General features: G+C 44.6%; 1 protein-coding gene across 3 annotated transcripts in view; it reads right to left on the bottom strand.

Moving 5' to 3' along the window:
• Window positions 1-224: 224 nt before the first annotated feature.
• Window positions 225-17,308, bottom strand: part of RBAK (RB associated KRAB zinc finger) — a 29,355-nt gene continuing 12,271 nt past the window's right edge. For all 3 annotated transcript variants that reach the window (XM_019422536.2, XM_019422534.2, XM_019422537.2), the window contains 3 exons: window positions 7,579-7,705; window positions 7,196-7,291; window positions 225-4,006 (listed from right to left, as the gene is read on the bottom strand). In XM_019422536.2, the coding sequence (XP_019278081.2) occupies window positions 2,091-4,006; window positions 7,196-7,291; window positions 7,579-7,705 (2,139 nt within the window). In that variant the 3' untranslated portion in view covers window positions 225-2,090. The remainder of the gene's footprint in view (window positions 4,007-7,195; window positions 7,292-7,578; window positions 7,706-17,308) is intronic.

Genomic DNA, 17,308 nt, shown 5'->3' with positions numbered 1-17,308 from the left:
GATATCAAGCAATGTAAGTTCTTCTGTTCCATCTATTCCAGAAGATATCCTTGACTATTACTGGCCTTCTGAATTTTCATTTGAATTTGAGAATTAGTTTAATTTTGATAAAAAAATTTACTAGGACTTTTAAGATTGCATTGAACTTATGAATTAATTTGGGGATAATTGACATCTTTTTAAGACTGTCCTGGAATCCATGAATCATATAAGTCCCTCTCAAGTTTTGTTTTGTTTTTTTTTCCTGGATACAGTTTTTGAAAATATGGTGTTGGGTAATTTTCCCTCTAGGCACTTGAGGATTTTTGATGCTATTGTTGAGTGGTATTGCTTTTAAGTTTCTCACTTTTTATGTTCACTGCTGGTATATTAAAACATTTTTTGCATTATGACCTTGTATGCACGGACCTTGCTAAACTTACTCATGTGTTTCCTCAGAATTTTCCATGTACAGAATTACATCATCTGCAAATAAAAGTGTTAATTCTTTCTAATCCTTATGCTCTCTGATTACTTTTATTCCCTTACTCTCCTGGCTAGGTCTTTCTGCAGAATACTGAATACAATTAGTGACAGGAAATAACCTTGTCTTTTTTTTTTTTTTTTGAATCTTGGGAGAAAACTTCGCATATTTCAGCACTAGGCATGCTGCCGTTTTGTAGTTTTAGACACTCTTCATCCAAGGAAGGAAGTTCCTCTCAAATCCATAGTTTGTGAAGCACATAAACGACTGTTGACTTTACCACCACATGACTTTTCTGCATCCTAGATTACTTCTTTCCATGTGATGTAGTCCAGGAATTAATTTTTGATTATTAAATGACCCCCTTTGTGTTCCTGGAGTAGTAAAACCCATTGATCGATGTTTTATCCTTTTGCCAACATCCATCTATTCTGTTGGCCCAGAACTGGGTCATGTGACCACTATAAACAAGTTACTGGCGGTCCGAATAGAGTTCTTGTGACTGGTTTACACGAATCAGGATTCACACTCTATGTCATGAGAAGAAACGGCGGATACCCAAACTCTCCCAGCAAGGAATGAGGGGAGAAAGGACACTGAGTTCATCAACTAAAGCTGTCTGACAGAAACCTGCATTTGTCCCAAAATACTGGGAATAAGCAGTGCAGACAAGAATGGCATAGTATTCAAATCAAATCAAAGTAGAGATGAAATTTCTGAATCACGTGGTATCGGCACATGGCTCGCTCAAACCCACGCAGGATGGCATGAGGCTTGTGTGTATCTTACAGACTACACAGTGCAAGGCCCTCTTTCACTGACACAGACTTAACTCCAAATCATCTATGCATAGTTTACGAAAATAGTACTTTAAACTTTTTTTGCTCAAACGTAGTTGAAAACGTTATAAAAACCACGGGCTTACAATTTATTGATGGGCATTCATGAAAAACCCATTTGTAAATACCTTCAAACAAATAGAAAATTATGTATTTAACTATCTGGTACTTATCAAATGTTTCACCAACAATATACAATCCCGTGTTAGTACATTTTGCCACCTTAATACTCAAATTAGAATACTGCCTTTTCCCAAATAATTCAAATCCAAGTTTGCATAGAATTACTGATAGAACACATTTTTAAAACATGATAGAAACTGCCATATATGTACTGTCCTCATTATAAACTCCTGATGATTTTATACAATGGTTTATTCAGAGCTGATAGCTTCTGGTATCTTCCCTATAAACATGTGAATTTACATCAGAAATATGGCTTTCAGTATAACAATTTCCAAGACAACAGATTTTCCCACATTCATTACTTAGACAGATCTCGCCTTGGTGTGATTCCCTGATATGTAAATACAATTTGAATTCCAAAATAAATATTAAATAGTTATCAAGTTTCACGCCTGTATAAATTATCTAGTGTCCAATGAGTTGTAGGGTCTTGCTCTGAAGGCTCTGTTTCTTCTTGCATCCTTAGGGACTCTTCTCTGTGAAAAACATTAGGTGAAGATGAATCCAGTGCCTGAAGCATTTTCCCCATTCAGAAGCACGAACTCTCAGACACCGATCTTGGACTCCTTGTTGGATCTCGATACACTCAGAGGGCTCTGACTTCACAGGAGATCCCCCACAGCCAGTACGCTCACACTCCCTCTCCTGTGAATTCTCTGATGGCTATTGAAGGCTGACCTGTGGTGGAATTTTTTCCCACACTCGTTACATTCGTAGGGCTTCTCTCCGGAATGAGTCCTGTAGTGCACGGTGAGGTAGGACTTCTGAGAAAAGACTTTTCCACATTCGTTACATTCGTAGGGCTTCTCTCCCGAATGGCTTCTATAGTGTACAGTGAGGTTCGACATCCGAGAGAAGACTTTCCCACATTTACTACATTCATAGGGCTTCTCTCCCGAGTGGATCCGATGGTGGATAGTGAGATAGGACTTCTGGGAGAAGAACTTCCCACATTCATAACACTCATAGGGCTTCTCGCCCGTGTGCACTCTTTGATGTCTAAAGAGGGAGGAGTTATGGGAGAAGGTTTTCCCACATTCGCTACAACCATAGGGTTTCTCTTCCGAATGACTTCTATAATGTATAGTGTAGTAGGACAACTCAGAGAACAATTTCCCACATATGTTACATTCATAGGATTTCTCCCCTTTCGGAAGTGACTGGTGCCCACTGAAGGCTGAACCGTCAAGGAAGATTTTCCCACATTCGCTACATTCATAGGGTTTCTCTCCTAAAGGAGCCGGAGGATGCTCGGTGAGATAGGAGAACTGAGAGAACTTTCCGCATTCACTACATTCGTGGGGTTTCTCATCTGTGTGCACCTTCCGATGTCTAATGAAGGCGGAATTTAAATTGAAGGTTTTGCCACACTCATTACATTCATAGGGTTTCTCTTCTAAATGACTTCTGTAATGGATGGTGAGGTACGACACCCGAGAGAAGAACTTGCCACACTCACTGCACTGATAGGGTTTCTCTCCTGTGTGTGTCCTCTGATGGGTAATGAGTGTAGATTTTCGGTAGTAGGATTTCCCACACTCGTTACATTTGTAAAGTTTCTCTCCAGTATGCGTTCTCTGGTGGTCACTGAGGGCAGACTTGCGGGAGAAGGATTTCCCACATTCATTACAGGGGTAGGGTCTCTCTCCTGAATGATTCCTCTGGTGCAAGGTCAGATGGGTCTTTTGGCAGAAGGTTTTCCCACACTCATTACATTCATAGGGCTTCTCGCCTGAATGAGTCCTCAGGTGTTGGGTGAGATGTAGCTTCTGACAGAAGGTTTTCCCACACTCATTGCATTTATAGGGCTTCTCCTCCAAGTGGGATCTCCGATGGACAGTGAGGGTTCCCTTTTGGCTGAAGGACTTCCCACATACATTACATTCATAAGGTTTCTCTCCCGTGTGGGCCCTCTGATGTATGATTAACTTTGACTTTTTACAGAAGGATTTCCCACACTCGCTGCACTCAAAGGGCTTCAATTCCATCTGCGATCTCTGGTAAACATTAAAATTTGACATCTGGATGAAGTCTGACCCGGAGTCATTCCATTCGTAGGGCTTCTCCCCCATATAAGCTCTCTTATGAGTAAGGAAAACAGCTTCGTTGTCTAAGGCTTCCATGCATTCACTGTATTCAAAGGGTTTCTCCAAAAGATTAACGTTCTGAAGAATACTTTCTGCGTTTTGAGAATAGCCTTCCCCATTTTGGTTACACTCATAGGGTTTGTCTCCGTGGTCCATCTTTCCACACTCGCTACATTCACTGGGTTTCTTTCTCGCATAGCTGCCGTCACTGATGATTAATTCTGAAGTCGATTCTAAATTCTTTCCACATGAGACACAAGTGTGAGATAGGACGCTTGAAGGAACAAGGCTTGTTTCCACATTATGTGTTGTATCAAACGCATCCTCTCTCTCCTCATTTGGGGTTTTGCTGTTGGCAGAAACAGCCTGCCTTGAAATGTCATCTCCATTTTCTGGGATTCTCTCTATCAGGTCGTCAACTTTCCAGACTTCTAAAAAGGAATAAAATTAAACAAACCTTGTGAATCTGAACACAACAGGTACAGAACGGGCTGACTCTGGCTGTATGGCCAATCTCTGCAATAAAATAGTCACAAGTGTACAATCGTCTGTTCCCCTTTGTTTGTCCTACAAGACAGACAGACACACACACAAATACGCACACATATGGGGATGGGGTAGACACAGGAAAGGGACAAGTGGGATAGGACTGACAACTATAGACAAAAGGGAGAATAAATTCACACCGAATAAAGTACCTTTATTACTTCACAAACTATGTTCAGAACTTTGGTAGAAAAGGTGAAATAAACCTTTCACCGACATTTGATGAGCAGAGGGCAATGTCACTGAAAGAGCACTAGATTAGGGCGGACGTGGGGGGAATCTGGAGCACATCGGTCAGGCGGCAGAAGAAGAGTAACTGATGTACGAACACTCAAAGAAAATAATCAAGTATGGTCTACGTTTGGAAGCAAGAGATCACCATTTACGTTAAACTGTAACATACTGCTTCACACTTAGATTACCATGGTGACGTTCTCACTAGCCCAGACCCTTCCAAAATTTTTGCCTTTCTACTCTGTACATAAATCCAAATAATCATTCTAAAAATTCCAATCTCCTCATCTTTAGAGACAGTCCCCCACCCTGTCCCCCAGTCCCTCTCCCCTGGGAGTCTCCGACTCCCCAGCCCTGGTTCACCTTCACCTGGAAGGAGAGTTCCTTCCAGGCACATAACTGCCTGAAAGAAATGCAAGATGGACCCGATGGCAAGAGACCCGGCCGCTCAGATCGGCTCTCTGAAGTGTTCTGACGGGCTTACGTAAGCCTAACTGCACTTATTTGCACAACAGAGCGTGGCGGCTAAGAGGACAGAGATGAGGCCACCTTGATTCAAATCCACCACTACTGGCTGGGACTGGAGCAAGGTATTTAACTGTGATGCGGCTTCACACAGCTGAAATATGCCCAGACCACCGGGCTGGGAAAGGACCAACTTAGTGCATGCAAATCGCTCAGAATAGTATATGAAACAAATGCCCATCAATTTCCTTTCAACTTGCTGACCTCAATTTCCTAAAACCAGTCATGTCCCTGACGTAACACCAAATGAATCCGGAGAACAAAGAGTTTCCATACACGCAGGTTTCATTTTGTACAAAACCTTGAATGTCAGATTTCTAAAGTGGCCCCCACAGTATTAACTTTTATTTCTGCGTATCTTACAAGTTTTTGGAGCCTCTGAGCTATTATCATTAGCGGCTCTCATCCACAATCAGTGCAATGGCCGACAGTTCTGTGCTCAGAAATCTACACCATCCCTGGCCCCAAAGCCCCAAAGACCAATAGGAAAAAACAGAGAATTTATCATTCACCAGTAAGATTTTGCAATTACCTGGATTCACAAATATACTCAAAGTAGCAATTTGCTAGTCTTCCAAAAATACCTCCTGCTCCAGGAAGCCAGGCTATGCCCACTTATTCCCAACCACCAGCCTGTGCTCATGCCCTTATTCATTCAATGTGGCTTTCAGCGCTGGCTACGCTCAAAACCTATCTATGCTTCAGGGGAAGCTCTAAAATATTTATTAAATCTTGGGGCACCTGGTGGCTCAGTCAGTTTAAGTGTCTGACTTCAGCTCAGGTCGTATCTCACAGTTTGTGGGTTCAAGCCCCACGTCGGGCTCTGCGTGGACAGCGTGGAGCCTGCGTGGGTTTCTCTTTCTCTCTCTCTCTCTCTGCCCCTCCCTCACCCACGCTTTCTCTCTCTCTCTCAAAATAAATAGTAAGTATAAAGTTGAACAAAGATCAAAATGGCTGCAGTAATGCTTCCATGAAGCTCAATTTTTTTTTTTTTTTTTTTAGATTTTATTTTTAAGTGATCTCTATACCCAGTGTGGGGCTCAAACCCACAACCCTGAGATCAAGAGTTGTGTGCTCCTCTGACTGAGCCAGCCAGGTGCCCTGAAGCTTGATTTTAATTTTTTTTTTAATTTTATTTTTTAAACATGTATTTATTTTTGAGACAGAGAGAGACAGAGCATGAATGGGGGAGGGTCAGAGAGAGAGGGAGACACAGAATCCGAAACAGGCTCCAGGCCCTGAGCGGTCAGCACACAGCCCGACGCGGGGCTCGAACTCATGGACCACGAGATCATGACCTAAGCTGAAGTCGGACGCTTAACCGACTGAGCCACCCAGATGCCCCATTAATTTTTTTTTTTTAATGGTTACTTGTTTTTGAAGGAAAGACAGAGAGTGAGCAGGGGAGGAGCAGAGAGAGAGAGGGGGAGACAGAATCCGAAGGAGGCTCCAGGCTCTGAGCTGTCAGCACAGAGCCTGACGTGGGACTTGAACTCACAAACCGTGAGATCACGACCTGAGCCGAAGTCGGATGCTCAACCGACTGAGCCACCCCCCGAAGCTCAGTTTTAAAGTAACCTTCTTCCTGTCTTCCTCTCCTTTCTTCTCAGCCCATTCAGGAACCCGTCACCCCCCCCGAAGACTAGCGATGCTGGCGGCATGTACAGTTCTGTCGAGACCCGCTAGATCCTGTATTTCCCTATAAAACCGCCAGTGCCCTGCTCCCGGCGGGCTTGGAGTTTCGAAGGCCACAGCGCGCTGCAGCCTCCTTTGGCCGGCAAAGCGACGCAACTACTGTTCCTCTTTACCCCGAACTCTGCGTCTGTGTTGTATTTTGGCTGCAAAGCACAGAGGTCCGTTTTCAACAATTTAGGGCCTGCATTCAGCACCACCAAACAGAGCACAGGTGCACCCTCGGCGGAGCAGCTCAGGGAGGGGACAGGTTTTGGTGGCTGAGTGCACGGAGGAGGGAGTGAAATGGGCAGAAAACCAGCCCAAGGCATTTCATAGCAAGGAAGGAAAAACAGAAAGAATGAACGTGAGAGTCTCAAGCTAATTTTTCTCCTAGACTTCTGAACGCCAGAAAACAAAGGAATTCTGTGCTACTGGGGGGAGGCTAAGTTACTAGGGGGGAGACGGAGGTAGGAGGAAGGCACCGGATCCTTGGCACAGGCTCACGCGGAGGTTCCCCACAAGTGCAAATCAAATGCAAAAGGAAAGCAGCCTGCACGGGCGCCTGGGCTCAGAGCTGCCTTCAGTGACTCCCAGGGGTCTGGGGCCACCATGTTTAAAACCGTAACATGCTCCTGACGTACCTGGACGACGCCGACACGGCAGGTCACCTTCCACTACCCACGGCTCCTCTCCCTGCTCCAGCTTGAGGATCACTTTCGGTTTGGTGCTGTCGTACCCTGTGAGTGAGGAATGGAGGCAGGCTGGGACCGGCTGCACACCTTTCAGGTCTCTGAGTCCAAGATGCTGCCTCGGAGGCTGCCTGATCGAGTGCCCGGTTTTGCACCTTAGCAAAATCCAGACGTTTCGATGGAGGATTAAACAGACAAATAGCCTCCCGGGAGCCCAAAGAGAGTTAAATGGTCCTATCATTTATTTCTTCAAACTTGAGGGAAGAAAATCACTAAATTGGCAGGCCCCCGCCCCCGCCCCCCAAAGCAGCAACCGGACAGCAGGCTCTCCTCACCCACGGAGACAAGGTGGCTGTAGTTCTCCAGCATCACGTCCCGGTAGGTGGTCTTCTCCTCCGGCTCCAGCTGCTGCCACTCCTCCTGGGTGAAGTCCACGGCCACGTCCCTGAATGACACTGGTCCCTGTAATGAGACGGTGATCGAAACCGGTAACACGGAGGAGATGTGTGGGCACAGGAGCTGACCAAGTTCGCCAGTAAAATGAACTATGAACACTGAAAATCTGACTTTATGTCACGGATTGTACAATAAAACAAACCATACTGGAAATATACTGTCTTTGGGTCCTTTTTATTAAGTGTTTATTTATTTTTGAGAGTGAGAGAGAGAGAGGGAGAGAGAGAGAGAGAGAACAAGCGGGGGAGGGACAGAGAAGGAGACACAGAACCCGAAGCAGGGTCCAGGCTCCGAGCTGTCAGCACAGAGCCTAACTTGGGGCTTGAATCCACGGACCGTGAGATCATGACCTGAGCCGAAGTCAGACGCTTAGCCGACTGAGCCACCCAGGTGCCCCTGTCTTTGGTTCCTTTAACTGCCCCCCTAAAAACCAAACCCCCAAACCAGAAAACCAACGGAGTTCCCATTCTGCCAGTGGGCTGAGTTTTGGGGGACGTGAGGTGAGTAAAGCTACTGCCAGGGCAACACCACACAAATGGACAAGCATCGGATTCCCTGGCCTTCTCTCCGGCCACCTTTCCTAGCGGGGCCTCCGGCCCCCTCTTCACAGGGTGCGCATAGGGCCCGTCCACGGTCTCCTCCTTCCTGCCTGACGCACCTCCTGCTTCAGCTCTTTCATCTTGGACTCTGACACTCACGGGGGCTACCTGGGGCCACCCGTGTGGCTAAGTGTTCTACTTCCTCCCTGTGTTGGTCCAAACAGCGCATCTCAAATACCCCTCTCTTGCAGCGACACGGTTGGTTGTGCTGACGAACGCCCGAGACGTCAAGGTGAGGTCTATCGCAGGGAGAGTGCCTTAACAAACCTTGAATGTTGGGGCACCTGGGTGGCTCAGTCGGTTAAGCGGCCGACTTCCGCTCAGGTCATGATCTCGTGGCCCGTGAGTTCGAGCCCCACGTGGGGCTCTGTGCTGACAGCTCAGAGCCTGGAGCCTGCTTCGGATTCTGTGTCTCCCTCTCTCTCTGCCCCTCCCCTGTTCATGCTCTGTCTCTCTGTCTCAAAAATAAATAAATGTTAAAAAAAAAATTAAGACGACAACAACAACAACAAACTTTGAATGTTATGCTGCCAGGCTTGGCGTCACAGGGGTGGTGGGGTACTGCACGGGGTTCAGGGGGAAAGATGCGGACGTGAAAAAGGACCAATGCCTGAAAACAGACAGCATCAGTACTGAACAGGTTGCCAGGGAAGAACAGGGCAAATAGACCAAGACCCTTCTCCAGGACCACTTTTCCTTTTTTAATGTTCATTTATTTATTTTGAGAGAAAACGCAAGCAGGGGAGGCACACAGAGAGAGGGAGAGAGAGAGAATTCCAAGCAGGCTCCACACAGCACAAGGCCCGACATGGGGCTCGAACTCACGAGCCGTGAGGTCATGAACTGAGCCAAGATCAAAAGTCAGACACTTAACCGACTGAGCCACTCGGGTGCCCCAAGGACAGCTTTCTGACGATAAGAGTTGATTCCAATTCAGGAGAGGACGCCGAAGGTACACAGTCACTTTCCAGCCTCGAAAAGAAAACGAAATCCTCTCAAAGTCCAGTTCAAAGCGATATAAAAACAGAGACTGTTACCTAGAGCAGGCGTCTCTGAGGAGACTCCGGAGATGTGGGGTCGAGAAGAGGAGAACTGAGAGCTGCGGAACACAGAGCTGCACGCAGGGCACACGCTGGGCACCGCAAGAGAGGAGGGCGGACTCTGATGGAGCCCTGGAGCATCCCCAGGCCCATCGGGAGGGCCCGGGGTTCCCTGTCGGCAGCGGAAGTGAAGGGAAATTAACCACAGCCCTACCTGAGCAGCCTGGGTGGCTCCCGGTTTTCAGTGCACGCAGCAGCCAGATGAGGGTCGGATGGTAAGAACGCTCTGGCCGCGGGCACTGCGGCCACACACACTTCAGAGCCTCTGTAATTAGGGTGGCCACACGCTCACCGTCCAAACCAAAAACTTCCGTGTGGGGTAAATGTTAAACCAGAAGGAATACAGGTGCAACAAGACGGTCTCGGGCAAACCAGGACATACGTGAGCTCCATCCGTGTTGGACACGGATGATTTTCCTGAGGGCAGTGTCTGTCAGCACAGAGCCTGATGCAGGGAAGGCGCGGCCTGGAGCCTGCTTCTGATTCTGTGTTTCTCTCTTTCTCTGCCTCTCTCTCTCTCTCTCTCTCTCTCTCAAAAATGAATAAACATTAAAAAGAAAATTCTTTTCTAAATAGCATTCCCAGGGGCGCCTGGGTGGCTCAGTTGGTTGGCTAAGTATCCAACTCTTGATCTTGGCTCGGGTCATGATGTCATAGTTCGTGAATTCAAGCCCCATGTCGGGCTCTGAGCTGACAGTGTGGAGCCTGCTTGGGATTCTCTCTCTGCCCCTCCAACTCTCTCTCTCAAAATTAACTAAACAAATAGAATTACCATAGGATCCAGCAATTCTTTTGAGTGTACGCTTGTTAAGAACTGAAAGCAGGGCCTTCAAAGAGCTACTTTTATGTTCACAGCAGCATTACGTACCGTCGCTAAAACACACAAGTAACCCAAGCGTCCACCGACAGGCGAAGAGATAAGCAAGATGTGGTCCATATGTACAACGGAGTCATCCTCAGCCTTAAAAAGAAAGGAAATCCTGGCACCTGCTCCAACATGGACGAACTCTGAGGACACTATGCTCGTTGAAAATAAACCAGTTACAAAACGACGAACAGTGTGCGAATCTACTTAAATGAGCAATCACACTCAGAGACAGAAAGGAGAATGGCTGAAGGGGCTGGGAGAGAAGGGGAGTTATTATCTGATGCGGAACAGAGTTTCAGTTTTGCAAGATGAGAAGTATTCTTGAGATGGTTGATGGTGATGGTTGCCTAACAATGTGAATGTACTTAATGCCAACCAACTGGGTATCTTAAAATGGTTAAAACAGTGAATGAATTTCATGTCGTGTGGAATTTACCACAATAAAAACACTGGAAGAAAAAAATGAAGTGATATCTACCTAAAACACGTATCGCTAATCCACTAACTTCTAGAGCTCCGCAGACTTCCCCTCCACAAGGGAAAGCGCAAAATGGGGTCATTAGGTGAATATATTCACGTTAGCTATTAGGAATTTTTCTCTCAAAAATTGAAATTAAAAAAATCAAGAATTCTCACCAATTGAGGAAAAGCGAGTAAGTAAAAGCTAAGCATCAAGGTGAGCTGGTCAGCAATAATGGAATCAATTTCATAAAGGAAACGACTTACAATTTTTCCACTGATTTATATTTTTTAACAAATTAAGCAGGATATTGCTTCCATAACATGAGAACATTCTCCTAAAAACAGCCATCACAAAATGCTTAGAGATTAAAGACCAAATTGTTGAATTTTTTTAAATCCCCAAGGAACAGGCTTAAATAACAAATGGGACACAAAATAAATAATCTAGGAAATCTCTCAGATAACTAGAAATTGAAATGATGAGATAAAGCTTGCGATATGAAAGCCAAATCTGACAGATTTGACATTTTCACAACGAACGAGAAAAAAAAAAAAAAAAAAAAAACTGAAAACGATACCTGAGCTGAAGAATCAAGTAAGCCTTCGCATCAAAAGGGGCCATCCAATTCGCAAACAGGACTACTGGGAGGAAAATACAGATCTAGAAATTTCCTGACAAAATACCCAAAGCGGAAAAATTAAGGAAAAAAAATCCTAAAAAGTTACAAGGGTGGAAAAAATACCCTTAGGTACCCCTGGGAACTGCCATTCTACTTCTCACCTGAGAAAAACCCACAGAGAACTGCCCACTGCTTGCGAAGGAAAAAGGATTTCGAACCCAGAACCATATATGAAGCCAAGCTATCACTGAGGCGTGCAGACATTATAAGGGTATTTGCAGCGAAGCAGGACAACTGATTTATCAAAGGGAACACTTTCCTTCAAACACTCGAGATACCCTTCCACCCCAGCCCGAACAGGGGGTACAGAAGCCCCAGCGGAGGAGGGAAGAAGGTTTCCAGAGTTGCTGCCAGGAGTAGTTCGGGTGACCGCGAACACTGAACTCGTATTTCAGAAGAGAAGCGCTCAGCAAATGTGCCCCACGGCCCTGCTACTTACAAAGTCTTCATCAACAAGGGGTTTATATCACTTACAAAGTGTGCATCAACAAGGGTTCAAACCACACTGATCCGGATGCCACGGCTGAGACTGCCCAAGACTGCAGAGTTGAGCTGACTGGCCACCCAGAGCAGGGCGTCCCAGCTGGTCCAGGCCGAGGGAGCCTGTGAACTGCCATGGAGAGTAAGAACCTTCTGGGTCCTCAGTCCACACGGCAAGGAGTACCAGGATCAGAAGACCGATCGATCAATAAATAGGATAGATAAAATTACACGGTATCTCTTACATCAACACAAACATCCACAACGAAACATCAGCAAACAGAATCCAACACCAGACTGAAACGGTAACATATAATATCTAAGCGGCACTTACTCCAAAAATACAGACCTGTTTAATCTTTGAAAAGCCACTGACATAACATGCCATTATAATACAGCTAAGAAAAGACTGATCTCCACAAAGATGCTGCAAACACCTGACAATATCTGAACTACATACGTGATTAAAAAATTCCTCACGAAAACAGAAATGGATACTTCACTAGCACGGACTTGCATACACGCACACACTCTTATACCCTGATACGCAAAGTACGTGTGATGCGTGCATACACGTACCCATCTCAATCACACACAAGCACATGTATGCTTTTTAAGTTTACACAGATGAGGACACGCACGCACATGTGTATTTATGGAGACTTCTCAGTTCTAAAATCGGGGTTTTACTTAATGGACAAACACTAGACTCATTCTCAGTGAGATCGGGAACGGGGCAAAGTGCTACCTCCGATTGGAGAAAAACAATCAGAGGCATAACAATCAACAGAGAAAAAGTGAAACTATTATTCGCAGGTGATACACTACACCTAGAAAACTCAGAGAGTCAAAAACAAAACCAACTCAATGAAAGGATTGTGTTAGATGACAGGATACAAAATCAACACACAGAAAGCAACAGCCCTCAGGGTGCCTGGCTGGCTCGATGGGAGGAGCTGGCGACTCTTGATCTTGGGGTTGTGAGTTTGAGCCCCAGGCTGGGTGTAAGGATTACTTAAATAAACTTAAAAAAGAAAAAAAAAGAAAGAAAAAAGAAAATCTCAAAAAAACAAAACAAAGCCAAAAACCCTCGTTACGTAAAAAGAAGCGTACAGTTTACAGAGCAACAGAAAAGATAAAACTGTTAATAAGAAATGTATAGTGTTATGCTAAGTGAAATAAGTCATACAGAGAAAGACAGATACCATATGGTTTCACTCTTATGTGGATCCTGAGAAACTTAACAGAAGACCATGGGGGAAAAAAAAAGTTAGAGAGGGAGGGAGGTGAACTATAAGAGATTCTTAAAAACTGAGAATAAACTGAAGGTTGGCGGGGGGTGGGGGAAAGGGGAAAGTGGGTGATGGGCATGGAGGAGGGCACCTGTTGGGATGAGCGCTGGGTGTTGTATGGAAACCAATTTGACAATAAATTTCATGTATTAAAAAAAAAATGTGTAAAATCTATAGCAGGAAAACTTTAAAAACAGTCCCGAAGGACACAGAGGTACACTTGAACAAATGGCATGACGCTTTGTTCCTGCACAGGTCAACTCAGTAACACAAAGATGCAAGTTACCCCCAATTACTTTACAGATGTGTGATCCCAACAAAAAGATCAAAAAACTTTTTTCGTGTGGGGCCTGGGTGGCTCGGTCGGTTGAGTGTCTAACTTCTACTGAGGTCATGATCTTGCGGCTCGTGTTTTCGAGCCCTGAATTGGGCTCTATGCTGTCAGCACAGAGCCCACTTCTGATCCTCTGTCTGCCTCACTCTGAACTTCCCCAACTTGCACTCTCTCAAAAATAAACAAACATTTAAAAAAAAAAAAAAAAAAGCTTTTGCCTGGAACTAGGCAAGCTGGCACTAAAGTTCATATGAGGGGAAGAAATCAAGAACAATTAGAAAAATCTCCAAAGAAAGCAGCAGTTTAGGGGGCCTAACCCTACCAGTTTTAAAACACAACCTTCATGGGGCGCCTGGCTGGCTCAGTCAGAAGAGCATGAGACTCTTGATCTTGGGGTTGTGAGTCCAAGCCCCACGTTACTTAAATAAATATTAAAAAAAAAAAAAAAAAAGACCCCAACCTTTATGAATGAAATGGTTTGGTTCAGCACGAGAATGGAGACGTGTCTGTGACGTAGAGCACCAAGTCTAAAAACAGACTTTACAATAATCCACGGAACTGACTGCAATAAACAGTGTTGGAGTAACGGTAGTCATTTGGGCATGGACAAAACAGCATCCGTATCTTACACCATAAAAGAAAAAAGTCCAACTGATCAGTGATCTAAATGTAAAATATTCAGCAACACAGAAAACAAACAAACACAAACTATGGGTGAATTTCCCCATAACCAGTGCGGGGAAAGGTTTCTAACTATGACTCAAGATATTGGGACTGCTTTCAGCCAAGATGAAGAAGGACTGGATTTACCCTCCCTCCTGAAAGGACACCAAAAAACAGAATATACAAAGCTGTGGTCTCCAAGACGCTGATCTTGAAGCAACGATCATGGACAGTAATCAGAGACAGGAAATAAACAAGGTGAGGCCTGTGGTTACTGCCTTGAGAGTTTCCAGCCCTGCAGCAGGGAGGGAGAACCCAAACAGAGGTGAGGACGGTTGACACACTGGGGAAACAGGTAGGAAAGTATAGCCCGTACAGAAAATCATCAATCAACCAAAGTGGGCCCAGAGCGGACACGGATGTTATAAGCGCCAGAGCACAACACAACAGTTTATAACGGGATTCCTTATGTTCAAAATATCTGAGTGGGAACAGGGAGGATATAAACAAAAACTCAGACTGAACTTCTGCACATAAAAGCTACAGTGTCTGAGATGAAAAGTACAGCGGACTAGATGAACACACTGCCGGAAAAAAAGATCAGCCAACTCAAAGCACAGCAACAGAAGCTTATATAAGATGAAGCACCCAGAGAGAACAGAGTTTGAAGAGAATGAAGAGTGTGAGTGAGCTGTGGGACAACTTCAAGTGGCGGAACATACAGGTAAGAGGAATCCATGCAGGGCGGATGGACGGGGAGACGGGGGGCATAGCTGAAGAAATACGATCAAAAATTTCTCACAGTTGCCGAAAATCATGAACACACAGATCCAAGAAGTTCAAGGAGATCCCCAAGCACAGAGACACGAAGAAAACAATACCAAGACCTCTCACAATCAAACTGCTCAAAACCAGAAACAAAGAGAAAAGTTTAGGGGTGCCTGGGTGACTCAGTCAGTCAAGCGTCTGACTCTTGATCTCAGCTCAGGTCATGATCTCCCAGTTCGTGAGTTCGAGCCCCGCCTCGGGCTCTGTGCTGACAGTGTAGAGCCTGCTTGGGATCCTGTTTCTGCCTCTCTCTCTGCCCCTTCCACCCCCTTCTCTGAAAATAAGTAAATAAAACTTAAAAACTTAAACGCAGCAAGAGGAAGAAAAATAAAAACCAGGTTATATAAAGAGAAGGAAGGTGAGGAGGACATCATATTTCTCTTGGAAACAACGTAAGCCAGAAGACAGCAGAGGAACCGGTTTGAAGCACAGGAGAAAAACCAGCATAGCTCCCTTGACATAAAAGCCAACGCAAAAATAAAGGCGTTTTCAGACATACAAGGCCTGAAGGAATTCATCGTCAACTAGAAGAAGAGGTGACGGAAGTCCTTCAGGCAGAAGGAAAATGACAGAAAATAAGAATCTGGATTTTTTCAGAAAAAATAGTAACTATGCTATTCTCCCTTATTCTTCAAAAGAGAGCTGTTTACATAACAATCACAATGTACTGCGGGGTTGATCCTGCCTGTAAAAGCAAAATGCAACAACAGTTTAAGGACCCAGAAGGGACAAATGGAAGGGACCATAAGCTTCCTGCATGCTAAGCAAAAGAGAACATCACTTCAAGAGAAAGCACCCACTGAAATAAAAACCGTGCTATAGCTAACAACCCCACAAAGGATGTGAAATGGAATCATAAAAAAAATTCAATTAGTCGAAAGGAAGGGAGACAAGGAAGAAAGAGGAGACAAAGCTGATGGGACAACTAGAAATCAGAGACAATGGACTACAACCTAGCCAGTTATGCCAATAATTGTATTAGGTGTAAATGGCCGAAGCAGCCCAATTAATAGAAACTGTCAGACTGGATTAAAAAAAAAAAAAAAAAAAAAGCAAGACCCCACTACGTGCTGTCTACAGGAAATGCACTTATTAAAAAAATGTTTATTTATTTATTTTGAGAGAGGGAGTATGTGTGCATGAGCGGTGGAGGGACGGGGGGGGGGGGGGGGGGGGAGAATCCCAAGCAGGTTCCACAATGTCATCACAGAGCCAGACAGGGGGCTCGAATTCAGAAACTGCAAGATCACGACCTGAGCCAAAATCAAGAGCAGACGCTTAACTGGAAATAAAAAACTGCTATAAAGGAAATTACTGGGAAAACTTGTTAAATCAGAAGGTGAACTATAGATTCGATAAAAATATTATATCAAAGTTACATTTCCTGAATTCAGTATCTTTGATCTCAGGAGGTACAATCTGAAAAGGGACATGACAGATGACATCCGCTCTCAAACGGTTCAGAAAAAAAATACATATATACACAGAGATAATAAAGCAAATGTGGGAACATGTCAAAATCTGGACTCTCTGGGCAAAAGGAACACGGGAGTTCTTTGTACGATCCTTGCAAGTGTTGTGCAATTTGAAGTTTTTTCAAAATAAAATGCTGAATAAAAACAAAAGCTATCAAATATATAGGGGATGTTTCAAAAGACTCAGAAACCAATCTGAAGAGATTCCTCTGGTCAAAGACAGATCCAACTAGACACCAAATAGAGTGACAACTTCAGTGTACTGAAAAACTTAAAACGCGTCTAAACCCGTGAGCTAATGATAACAAAACGAAACACGCAAACAAAATTCCTGTTGCACAGGAGCCTACTCAATATTGTGGAAATTATCTTTTCTGTGTGAACCACAGAACGATTTGAGAGATGCTTTCCTTTAGAAAAGTATTCTAGCTAGTAAATGAAGAAGAAATGGTAAAGCGGCATGTATCACCTTGTCTCCCCTGAAGAATTGGCAATGAACATCAGCCAATGGGAGGTTAACATCACACACAAAAAAGACAGGCTTAGAACACGGCCTCCAGGAGAAAGTAGACAAGGGTCATGAGGAACAAAGTCTTGCCAAAGGAACTGAACGTAAGTGGGTAAACTTCCCAAGCTAACTACCAATTTTACAAGACTTACTGGGAATTAAAAAAAAAGAAAAAAAGTGTGAAAGTTAAAATGACAGCAATGTGATACAGACCATGGGAAACTAAGGATAAACCCGATTTCTTCAAAACATAAATTACAAAGTAACACAAGAGACACACAGGGGGAGCTACTATTGAAAGATTTAAAAGACAGGGCGCC

This window comes from Panthera pardus, unplaced genomic scaffold (genome assembly GCF_024362965.1).
Source record: "Panthera pardus isolate Hobbes unplaced genomic scaffold, ASM2436296v1 HiC_scaffold_4, whole genome shotgun sequence".
NCBI lineage: Eukaryota > Metazoa > Chordata > Mammalia > Carnivora > Felidae > Panthera > Panthera pardus.
Note: the sequence above shows the minus strand (reverse complement) of the source record. Positions and strands in the feature narration are given on the sequence as shown.